This window comes from Trachurus trachurus (assembly GCF_905171665.1).
Source record: "Trachurus trachurus genome assembly, chromosome: 16".
NCBI lineage: Eukaryota > Metazoa > Chordata > Actinopteri > Carangiformes > Carangidae > Trachurus > Trachurus trachurus.
Genome location: NC_139902.1, coordinates 32,235,375 through 32,247,696, shown reverse-complemented (window position 1 = coordinate 32,247,696; position 12,322 = coordinate 32,235,375). Strand labels below are relative to the sequence as shown.

At 42.1% G+C, this 12,322-nt stretch overlaps 1 protein-coding gene across 1 annotated transcript in view; it reads right to left on the bottom strand.

Annotated features, from left to right (window-relative positions):
• creb3l4 (cAMP responsive element binding protein 3-like 4) overlaps positions 1-12,322 on the bottom strand; it is a 30,084-nt gene that overhangs the window by 13,362 nt on the left and 4,400 nt on the right. Inside the window, exons 2-4 of the mRNA XM_083989328.1 lie at positions 11,419-11,553; positions 7,771-8,065; positions 2,880-3,004 (exon numbers count right to left, since the gene is read on the bottom strand). Of these exons, the coding sequence (XP_083845454.1) occupies positions 2,880-3,004; positions 7,771-8,065; positions 11,419-11,550 (552 nt within the window). The 5' untranslated portion in view covers positions 11,551-11,553. The remainder of the gene's footprint in view (positions 1-2,879; positions 3,005-7,770; positions 8,066-11,418; positions 11,554-12,322) is intronic.

Below are 12,322 nucleotides of genomic sequence, written 5' to 3'. Positions count from 1 at the left end.
TTGTCAGTTGTTTGACGTGGGTGTCAAATGATGTCGATGAGTCAAAAACTACCCCTAAGTTCCGTAGGCTGGATCTTACTGCAGATGAGAGGGGCCCAAGATGTTTCATAATCATCGAGACATCCTTCTCTGGCCCAAAGACTAAAACCTCAGTCTTATCAGCGTTTAGCTGGAGAAAGTTCTCTTCTGTCCAGTTTTTGATTGCGTTATAACAGTCGAGCAGTTTCGTTAACTCAGAAACCTCATTTGGATTGAAAGATACCTGGATTTGAATGTCATCAGCATAAAAATTATAAACAACATCAAAATGGCTTATGATTTGTCCCAAAGGTAGCAGATACAAAGAGAACAGTAAGGGTCCCAAAACAGACCCTTGGGGGACACCACAAAACAAGGGAGAGGGATCAGACATTGAGTTTCCAACAGACACTGTAAAATACCTGCCATCCAGATAGGATCTGAACCATTCTAATGCTGTACCTGATATGCCCACCCAGTCATGAAGTCTTTCCATCAGGATACTATGATCGACAGTATCAAAAGCGGAACTAAGGTCAAGCAGAATTAACACAGTGCATTTACCAGTATCACAGGACATCAGGATATCATTCGAAACCCGCAAAAGGGCTGTTTCGGTGGAGTACTTTTTCCTAAAACCTGACTGGTATTTATCATGGATATTTAGCCTTTCCAGGACCTCGGTGAGCTGACTTGCGACAACTTTCTCCAGGATTTTGGATAAGAATGGAAGTTTCGATATAGGCCTGTAGTTTTGGGGCAGAGCAGCATCTGAGTTAGGTTTCTTTAGAATTGGCTGAACTGTGGCAAATTTAAGGTATGAAGGAACAATACCTGAGGATAGTGAGGAGTTTACAATGTCTAGGATAGCTGGGATAATGACTGGAAGAACTTTTAAAAACAGTGGTGGTGGTATTATATCCGTTGGACAGAAAGATAGTTTTGTTTTATTAATCAACATGGTCAACTCTTGTTGGCTAACTGGCCGGAATGAGCTGAGAATGGATGGAGATGGAGCAATGCTAGCAGTGACTAGGCGAGTGACTGAGGGAATATTTGATCTAATAGCCTTAACCTTATCAGTAAAAAAGGTGAGGAACTTGTTACAATCATCTCTATTTAAGGATGGTAATGCAGGCAGTGATGGAGAAATAATATGATTTATGGTATCAAAAAGGATTTTCGGGTTTCTTTTTGAGGAGGAGATGAGGTTTGCAAAGTAAGCTGCTCGAGCCTGCTGGACTAGCTCATTGAAAGACTGTCTAAGTTGTTTGAGATAGAGGCGATGCACTTCAAGTCCCGTGGCTTTCCATAGGCGCTCAGACCTGCGACATTTCTGTCTCATGTTGCGGACAACATCAGTCATCCAAGGGGAGACTTGACGAACAGCTCCAGTTCTGGACTTATAAGGTGCCACAATATCCACTGCTTTGGAGCAGTGTGCATTAAAGCACTGAATTAAATCCTCAACATGATCAAGATTTAAATTGAAATCATAACAAAAATGTTCTGAAAACTCTTCAGCAGATTTTTGAGTGATCAAACGAGAGTGTTGCAGTCTTTCGGGGTATGCAGGGTTATCACATATCGAAAGATTGAAAAAGATACATTTATGATCACTGATTAGGAGGTCCTCACAACGGACGTCGTTAACGGTCAGTCCCAAAGTAAACACTAAGTCCAGTGTATGACCTCCCCTGTGAGTAGCACCCAGAACATGTTGTTTGAAGTTAAACGATTCTGTAATATAGGTGAATTGTGAAGCAGAAGAGTCAGAAACATCATCAATATGCAGGTTAAAATCACCAAGTAGTAACACTCTATCCAGTTTAAAAATTGAGGTGAGAAAGTCAGTAAAATCTTTTAGGAATTGTCCGGCCGGGCCAGGAGGCCGATATATCAATATACAGTAAAATGCCTTCAGACGACCAACCTTGACGAGTTGCATTTCAAAAGTGGAAAATTGATCTGAGCTCATTTGTTGGCAAGAGTGACAGTTCTTATAAATCACAGCCAGGCCCCCACCACGGCCAGATAAACGTGGGGACCCAAGGTATGAGCAGTCAGTGGGGCATAGTTCGTTTTAACTGCTGCAGCCGTCTCTCCCTCTCGTACTCAGCATGCTGTTCAGGGTGTTTGGTTTTTAAATGATTCATTAAAAGGCGCGTTGCTACAGAAACGGTCCCCTCACTCAGTCCTCTCAGTGGCCGTGTCTCCGCTGCGAGAGGACGCACCGGCTCTTGGAGCGACGTGCAACGGTGCAGCTTCCCCCCACTGCTCTTGTTGCTGTTGTTTTTCCAGCAGTAGGAGTCACTTACTAATAAAGCTCCATGGGGTTTAAGCTGCCGTTTTGATTATCGCGGGATCGCGTATTTATCAGACTTTTTTTTTTTTAATATTCGGCCTTGCTTTGCGCTCATTCCACCGAAGGCCGAATGTTGCTTTTTTTGCAATATTCGGCCGAATATATTCGGTTACCGATTATTCGGTGCATCCCTACTCACAACACCAGAGTCTCAGTAGTCAATACCGATACCAGTGGATTTACACGATTCTTGATACTTCTTCAATAGCACGATTAAAAAAAAACACAAACCCAGAACAAAAAAAACAACCCATGTGTTACTACATTCAGGAGTCTTTACTGTATGTAAAAAAAACTGTTTCACATCAAACCTTCTCGTACTGAAGCTCCACTGTGATTCAACAACTTCTCAAACTGCGCACAATTTAAAGAGCAGCAGCAAAATAAAGTTACACAGAGTATTGAAAAAGCAGGTTCCCACGTATTGTTTGTGTGGTATGGAAGTATCGGTTCAGCTCTGAAAATGTTTTCTTCGTTTTTGTGAATGAATTCTCACCAGGTCGTCGTCAGGACTCGGAGGATCCATGGGTCCGTTGAGGCGACCGGCGGCGGCGGCGTTGACCACGGGAAGCTCGTTCACCACACACGAGTCAGAGAACAGAACCTGGGAGCTCCACTCGTCTGCACCGGGACAGGAGAATAAAGGAAGGAAGGAATTTATTTATTTATTTAGAACAAAACTGACTAAAACTGAAAAAAATAAAAACAAAAAATATAAGTTTCATCAAATCATAACATGCACAAGTTTGAAAAAGGAGTAGGAAGAAGTATGCACTTAAAAAAAAAAATTCCCACCCCTTTCTACACATCATGGTAAATATATACAGTATATCATATGACATAAATGTCCATATAAATAAACATATACAGTATACTAAATACATAAAAATATATAAAACTACATATTAAAAATAAAATAAAATAAATATACTACATAAATATCCATATTAACTTATGTTTATCCCTCCCTCATCTTCCATAAACAGTGCCGTGAAAAAGTATTTGCCTCCTTCCCGATTTCTTGTTTTTTGCAGATTTGTCAAATTTAAATGTTTAAGATCATCAACAACTTTTATTATTGGACAAAGAAAACCCAACGAAACATAACAAAATGCTGTTTTTAAATGATGATTTCATTTTTTGAGGGAAACTAGCTCCAAACCTACCTGGCCCTTGTAAAGTGAAGAAGTAACTAGCTAGAGCTGCAACAATTAATCGATTAATCAAACTATAATCGATTATTAAATTAATCATCAACTATTCTGATAATCTAATAATCGGTTTGAGTAGTTTTTTAAAGGTTGGGTCTGGAGTTTTGTGCCCAAAAATAAACATTAGACTTATACAAATGAAATCCGTCTTAATCGTCACCTCTGGGCTTCTAGTCCTGTGTGGTGGGGGCTGTGTCTGCAGCCCCCCCCCTCCCCCTGCCTGTATTTTGGTCTTTTGCTCTGTTTTGTTTGGATGGAGACACCATGACATCACACCTGCATCATCATCATCATCATCATCGTCATCATCATAGACCAGAGCGGCATTTTTATGCAAATGAGAATGACTGATGCATCCTGGGTAATTTAGGGGCAGCACCCGGCATTTTTAAATTGCACTCAGTGGCTTTTTGTGTTTTGATGGAGCGTAGACTAACTAACAATCAATTTGAATGTTTTATTTTTTGTTTCTTTTGTAGCACTATGTCTCATAATTATTTTGACACCCTCTTTGAAACCCACCGTTCACGCTATCTTGAAAAATTACAATGAATGAATCTAGCGGTATGCTCCTTTAGCCTCCCACAGTGATCAATGACTCCACACAGTGGCCAGAAATGTCTGACCCAGACATCTACACGTATGTGGTCGAATCACCGGGAGGTTTTGGCTCAGTGTTGTCTGTAAATAGCCTGTTAATAGACAACTTTTTGTTAGTTAGTTTGTCAAGCCAGTTAGGCTGAACTTTTCAATGGAGGGATGCCGGGCGCTGCCCCTAAATTACCCAGAATGCCTCAGTCACTCTCATTTGCATAAAAAAGCCGCTCTGGTCTATGGCGAGAGAGTCGGTGTTTTCTCTCCAGCCAATGACGGAGCTCAGGTGAAGCTACGTGCAGCAGAGTTGGAGGCTCAGGGCTGCTAGCTGCACTAGCTGTCTCTGATGCTAACGAGTGCTAGCACGTCTCTCTCTCTCTCAGCAGCAACAGTTGTCATGACAACAAAGTAAAATAAATACAGTCTGAGTGAAGCGCTGGAGCCGCGGACCGATTCCCCACCGTCACCGACACTGGTAACAAGTATTAGGGCCGTTGTAGTGAGCTAGCTCGATGCTAACTTCGGCTAGCGGTAGCGGTTAGCATCCGCTGCTAACACCCGCTTCTTAGTTCACCACAACGGCATAAAAACATGCACGGAGGCTCCCGGTGTTGGCGAATGGTCGGCTATCGGCCCACAGCTCCAGAGCTTCACTCAGACTGTATTTCCTTTCCTTTGTTGTCATGACAACGGCTGCTGTCTGGGGCAGGAGGCTACACAGCTTAGCCCCAGAGGAGGAGGGGCTGAGTTTCAATGTTTTGTTTACAAACTGCAACGAACAAAACTCCAGACTCTACCTTTAAAGAAAAAAAAAGTCCAAATTCTCTGATTTCAGCTTCTTAACTCATTGAGTGCCGCGCTCCTTTCCAAAGTTTTAGTCAAGTGTACCGGCAATTTAGACGATTTTTGACGATCTTTGTAGAGCCACAGTGTATTCTATATTATTGCCACCAACACATACTGTGGCTCAATTGAAAGGTTTAACTTTATGCTTCAAGTGGCCACAAACCGTTTGTTTCTACGTGCCTCCGTTCCTGAGAAAAGTCAAGCTAAACATGGCTGGGTTTCACCAAAATCCCTCCTTTTTTTCTAGAAAAGGAGATAGAGCGTCTTTTATGAAAGGTGCTCTGTTTGTGTCTGTCGCTCTTCTGACACTCGCATTGCTGGATCAAAGGGCTCGTATAAGATATATATACAACAATGGTTGTTCTATTCACAAAACCACCATCGGGGGCGGGGGGGGCGCCACTAAACAACAATAACACAGACGCACCGTGCCGTGTCACAGCTTCTCCCGGCGGAACGTGATGGTCTGTCGGCCACCGCGGCTCGGGAACACCGGTCCCGCCGGTGGTCGCGGTCCTTCTGTGGTACGGGTCGGTGATGCCGGTCTGCTTTGGCCCAGAGACCATCAGATTCTACCGCGGGGGGACTTTGGGGAGGACACGGTGTTGCTCCAGATGAAGACCGGGCGGACTGTCGGCTGAGAGCTTCCTGGTTCAGCTCCGAGCAGCTCGAGCAGCTGGAGCAGCAGCGCGGGTGAGAGCAGAGCAGCTGCGCTGCATCTGCATGCAGAACTCGTTTGCAGAAGCCGAGTTATGATAAAAACTTCCAGATCATGAGCTGTCATGTGACTTTGATCGTCATCTATTTCAGTTCTCCTCGTCGTAGAGTCCCCAAATTTACATATAATGTGTATTAAAGTGTCTATTTTCATAATTTAAAAAAAAAGCAAAAAACGTAAAATTACGTTTTTGGCACTCAACGCATGGGAACGAAAAACGAGAAATTACGTGGTTGGCACTCAATGAGTTAAATGTGAATATTTCTGGTTTCTTTGTTCCTTCATGACAATAAACTGAGTCTCTCTTTGGTTTGTGGACAAAACAAGACAAGATTTGAGGACGTCGTCTGGTGGTTTGGGAAACACTGGTTGATGTTTTTCAGGGTTCCTACAGCTTAAACCAAGTTAAATTTAAGACTTTTTAAGACTTTTTTTTAAGCCATTTGAAATGAAATTTAAGACCGACTTCATAATAAACACAAATGCAGAAAAAAGAAAAAAAAAACACCACATCAATTACATAGGGTTAGGGACAATTACGCACTTTCCTATGTGATCCAAGGTAAAGTGATTGCTACATGAACATTGGATTGTGTCTCTTTCCAGCTGTCCTTTCAAAATAAATGCATAAAAAGTCCAAAAAAAAACAAAAAAAAACACTGACTCGGGAGCTGGAGGCGGTGAGAAATTTAGCGTTGACGGCCGCCACTAACTTCTCTATGTCGGAATGTTACCAATTATTTTGAGATTTGAGACTAATTACAACCATAAAATACCACTCACCAAGTGTTAACATTATTAACTCTTTCGCGACCACACTAATTCCTCAGCACATCCGCTCAGGACCACATGTTTTTGGCTATTTGTTTACCTTTTATCTCACGTCGAACCGAACTCTGTACATCACCTAGAAACAAACGGTCTTCACGTGGTTGAAGAGTGACTTTACAACGTGCTCCTCGAAAAAACGGCGAGTTTTTCCGCCGTTTCGTTCGTGAGTACGAAGTAGAAGAAGAGAGCTGGGTTTCTCCAAAAACGGAGCTCCCGCTCTAGTTTCAAAGAAAAACGCACTTTTGTGTCAAGTGGCAATCTGCTCATTTTACCGGTACTCTGCAGTGTGGCGTCTCCCAAATCATTTCTACGGCTAAATAAATATATTTGTAGGCAAATCTGGGGGGTGTGGCAGCCTGGAGAGCAGCGGTGCAGCGGTGTGGGTCTCTGGCCGCAGCGCAGCAGCTCCGTGACACTGCTGTGTGACTGGCCGGCGATGAGTGCTCTGGGGCGGGGGCGGCCGGTCACAGCCCCCGCTGCACAGCGCCCGCTGCAGAGCGCCCGCTGCAGAGCGCCCGCTGCACAGCGCCCGCTGCAGAGCGCCTGCTCCGCTGCACGTTGAAAACAGCAGACATAACCGGCTTTCAGATCCGAGTCTCCAAACCAGAAACGTTTGTAACAGCACCGGAAAAACTCGCCAGATTTGTCGTCGGTCGCTTTTGTCAAAAGAGGGTTTGGAAAGTCGCCAGATTCAGCGAGAAAGTGGCAACACTGTAGCCGACAGCCGCACAGCGCTGCACGCTGTCCCCAGAGCAGCGTTCAAGGAGAACAATTACTCAAACAAAACCAAAATCACACAGTTTATAAAAAACATTATGTTTTGATTTTAGTTTAAAAGAGTTTTACATATCAGAGGACTACCATATTCACACACAGGGTACCTCAGAGTGTCTATTATCGTAATCTGTAAAAATACGGTTTTGACGAGTTTACTCGTCAATGGTCGCGAAAGAGTTAAGACGTTTGAAAAATTGATTTAAGACATTTTAATGCCAATTAGGGCCTTGTTTTTAGATTAATGAATTCAATGCGCCTTTTAAGACTTTTTAAGGATCCGTAAGAACCCTGTTTTAACAATTTCTAACAATTTATTGACCAAACTAAATCGATCAATGGTTTAAATAATCAACAGATAAATCAATAATGAAAAGGATGGTTAGTTGTAGCTCCAGTCTGTGTGTTCTCACCCAGCTCGATGGAGATGATGTTCTCGTGTCCGGGCTCGGCCTTCACGCCGCCCAGCCCGCTGATGTCATACACCACCTGGTAGACGGTCGCCGGGGCCGGCTGGGAGGTCGTTGTTGCCGTGGCGGCGGCGGCGGTCAGCGCTGTCACCATGGTGACGGGGCTCTCGAGGACGGGATCCTCGGAGATGCCGCTGTCGCTCTCTGACGACGAGGGGTCGGCGGCCGGCCCGCTGGGGAACACCTCGTTAGGGTCGACGGCGTGGAGGACGTCCTCTGATTCGCTGTCGTTGAGCGTCTGAGGCGGGAAAACTTTATCAGCTTCAAACGTTGGACTTTAAAGGGATAGTAGCATTTTTTTTTAAAGTGGGGTTGTATGATCTACAAATAGCCCCTAAGTACTTTAATTGCAGTAGAAGACTATCTGCACTCCTCCCGTTAGCAACGCCAGCCCATAGTCCTGCCCAGAGATTTACAACATACAGTGTTGTGAATGGACCCAAAGAAACAGCCTATTTTCGTGGCCTAAAAGAGGTTTTACCTGAAAAAAAATACATAGTTCCATTGTTCACTATAATATAATTTTTTCCAGCCCTTCAAAGTGCAGGAAAAACACAGTTTTTTATTTCGCCCTAACCAACTCACGTATCCCTCCACCCAGGGTTAGCGCCCGCCGATCAGCAGTTGGTTAGGTCCAAATAAAAACTGTGTTTTTCCTGCACTTTGAAGGGCTGGAAAAAATTATATTATAGTGAAAAATGGAACTGTGTATTTTTTTTCAGGTAAAACCTCTTTTAGGCCGTGAAAATAGGCCGTTTCTTTGGGTCTGTTCACAACACTGTATGTTGTAAATCTCTGGGCAGGGCTATTATGGGCTGGTGTTGCTAACGGGAGGAGTGCAGAGAGTCTTCTACTGCAATTGACCCTTTGTTGGCCTTCTGATTGGTCAGCTGTTCCACCAATCAGAGCGCTTCTCCCCATGTCACGTGTTGCGCAGCATTCTAAGGTTGGACGACTCTGGCATGAAACCCTATGAAACGAGATAGGTAGACAGCAAGTTTTTCGGCAAAAACTACTTTATAATTTTTCAATATGGTTAAAATGTGTCCCTGGGGTTCCTGCAATAGCGACTCACGTTATCTGGACGTATTCCTGGAGTCATTTTTTTCCCATTCCCTAAACACAAGACATCAATAATCATACTTAGCCTATGTAGGCTACTCCCACTGTATAGGCCTACATATTACTTTAACCTTCTGTTATGTATTTAGTTGAGCTTAATAATAGGGTTTGGGGGTGGTCCACTAGGGGGAGCTATAGGCATAGGTCAGGGGTTAATTGCATAGTTTTGTTTGTTGTTGTTGTGCAGTCCTCATGAGAAGTGAGCCTGTTTTTCCCTGGCTGTACATTCCTTCTCCAGTCCACTCTCTGGTCGTGTTCATAGACAGAGAAGATCTAATACCTTCATAATTATCTAGCAAACGTAACATTACCGCTGCTAATGTCTTTTGAACTTTGTGAAGTTTTACGAGGAAAAACGGGAGATCGGCGGAGATTAAGCGTTAGCTTGTAGCTAACGTTAGCTAGCGTCGTTAGCTACTAGCTAGTGAGTGACCAAAACAATGATTTTTCCCCATTTTTCGGAAAAGTCAGGTAATGCCCGTTCAATCGCTATTCAGCCACGTCTGTCTTCTATCATGGACACTATTTTTCTGATGTATAAGTTAATTCAAATTTTCCTTACAAGCAATTTAAATCTGCCTAATTTTCAATGGTTTCCAATGGGAGTTAACCCTTCCGTGACCATTGTTTGTCCAACCTAGCAACAGTAACCGTGGGGGGCGGGGCCTTGACAAAGGGTCAATTAAAGTACTTCGGGGCTATTTGTAGATCATACAACCCCACTTTTAAAAAATGCTACTATCCCTTTAACCCTTATTACTCCAAGTCATTTTTTGCTACTTTTTGCCCGCCTGGTCTTTCTGTCTATTAATGCATGTATAATCTCAACCCTTCCATGTACAGTCAAGTAATGAACATTTCTTTTTTCAGGACAACCTGGGCTATCGAAAAATTTGTATGCTGAAATGATCTCACATGAATGGATTAATAGTTATATGAGTATATAAACGAAAGAAAAAACAAAACGGTAATTGAATATCACAGAATTTAAGTAAAAAAAACACAGAGATCAACAATGAACAAGCTTTTTCATTCTCAAATATGATTCTCTCAGGCCTTAGCTATTAGGAGAAAAATGTCTAACTTTCTAACATACACACAACAAAAAATATTTATATTTTTAAATTTTTTCTCCACTCGTTTTTCACTCAGAATGTGCACTTAGCACAAGAATGTACACTAAGCACATTCCATACAGTGCATGAAGCTGAGCTTGTGTAGGCTACGTTTCCATGTGCAAAGGTTGTGTGTAAATGTTTATTTTTCTTTATTTTGGCCATGGGGGATTATTATTCCTTTATTTTCGATACGGGCAACTATCTTACTTCACGTTGATCTTTGGCTGCTCCTGATTGGATGTTACCGTCATCAAAACAAAAGAGGGGCCGACCGGAAGTCGCCATCATTTACATCCGACCTCAAAATGGAGGCTCGGTACTACACGTCTTTACTACACGACGCTGCCGCATCACTTAACCGAGTGTTAAGTGATGCTTTTATAAGATGTTAAAGGGATAGTTCAACATTTTGTCAAATTGGCCCATTGCTATAATCCCTATAGTCATAGCAGTAGGTTCGTTACCTTTAATTGTCGGTGCAAGCTGTTTTTAGAACGGCGGAGCAGAGCCGTGAGCTGCTCAGAGCTACTTTTCGACTTTCGACTTTCGACATTTATTGTCCCTCTAGGGAAATTCTTTTTCACATGACCATTTCTTCACATTTCATTTCACCAGACACATACAAACACACACAAATTACAACACATTGCCACACATTTTTACACTCTGGCCAGGTTATCTTGGCCTATGCTACGGAGGCTCATTATGGGATTTCTTGGTTTCCCTCATCAAACTAATCAAATACACAATCCAACAACTCCACAACAACGCTCTGGTGGACAAGTTGTGAGCTGCACATTCACCACGCTATGAGATAATAACACAACGTTACCACACAGAGTTGTTTTAGAGGGAAATACAGAGACTGCTTGATGAAAAACTGTCCCTGAAGGCAACGCGCATCAGTGGTTTTGCATGAATTTCCCTCTAAAACAACTCTGCTGCACAGATTTCTCTGTGATTTTTTCCTGTGGTCACACTCTGGGACCTAGAGCTGCAGAGCGTTACTTAGAAAATGACCGGAATTCTCCTTTATGTTGAATTAAAATGCCTGATATTATGTATTTTCACACCTTATGTGATACTATTTGGTTTTGTTTTGTTCTGTTCTGCTTCATGAATCCCCTAATGTTTTGATTTTTGCACTTTTATATTGAACTTTATTTTCTTTCTTTCAATGGTCTTTTTATTATTGACATAAGCATGTATAAGTACAACATAAACAACCGAACATGGACATACTCATACTATTGAACTTTATTTTCACCGGTATCATTGCAATCATCCTCTTTTAGAGTTTGTATCCTCAATTGCTCAATAAAATAAATAAATACATAAAAAAAAAACTCACACACTCGGGGTCCACCGCCCAGTCTTGCAGGGGCTTGATGAGTTGGGAGCAGAAGGGGGCGTCGAGCTGCCAGCTGTCTGACGCCGCCGCGCCGTCGCCTCCCATGAACAGCTCGCCGCTCTCCGCGTCCATCACCTGAGAGGACACGCCCATCACAGTCAGCGGTCACCACGGCAACAGAGACAGATGACACACACACAGAATACATCCTTCCCCTTTTTTTTTTTACTCATGATCAAAGAGAGACAGACGAATAAAACCAGAGCTGCAGTTCTACAGATAATTCAGATAAAACCTCAGAAATTGAGAATTTAACTTAAAGTAAAGAATGAAATCCTCCTTCGTTCAGTCAGTATCTTTTGTTTTTGTTAGAATTTTAAACGCAGGTTAAAAACATTTCTCTTTTCATGTTGAACTCTTTTAAAAAACATTAAATCTTCGGTAAATCTTCTTAATTGTTTTAATACAAATCAATATTTCATCCTGCAAACTCATATTTTATGCTCTATTTTAATCTAGTTTTTATTTTATCTTTTTTTCCCCTGTACTTTCTTTTATTCTTTTTTCTTGCTTTTAATTGTATGTTTAATGTTTCCAATTTTTACTATTTTTTAATTTAATCTTTAAAAATTGTATGTTTTTTTTCCAATTCTTACTGTTAAATGTTTTGTTTTAATGTAAAACACATTGAGTCGCCCCTTGGTATGAAATGTGCTGTATAAATAAAGCTGCCGTGCCTTGATCAAATAGATTTGACATTTATTGACATATTATCATCTAATTGTTTCAACTCTAGATGAAGTGGAATTTGGGTCAGAGTGAGAAAAGCTTTTTTTATTTGTCAAGTAAGTTAAAGGGATAGTATCATTTTTTTAAAGTGGGGTTGTATGATCTACAAATAGCC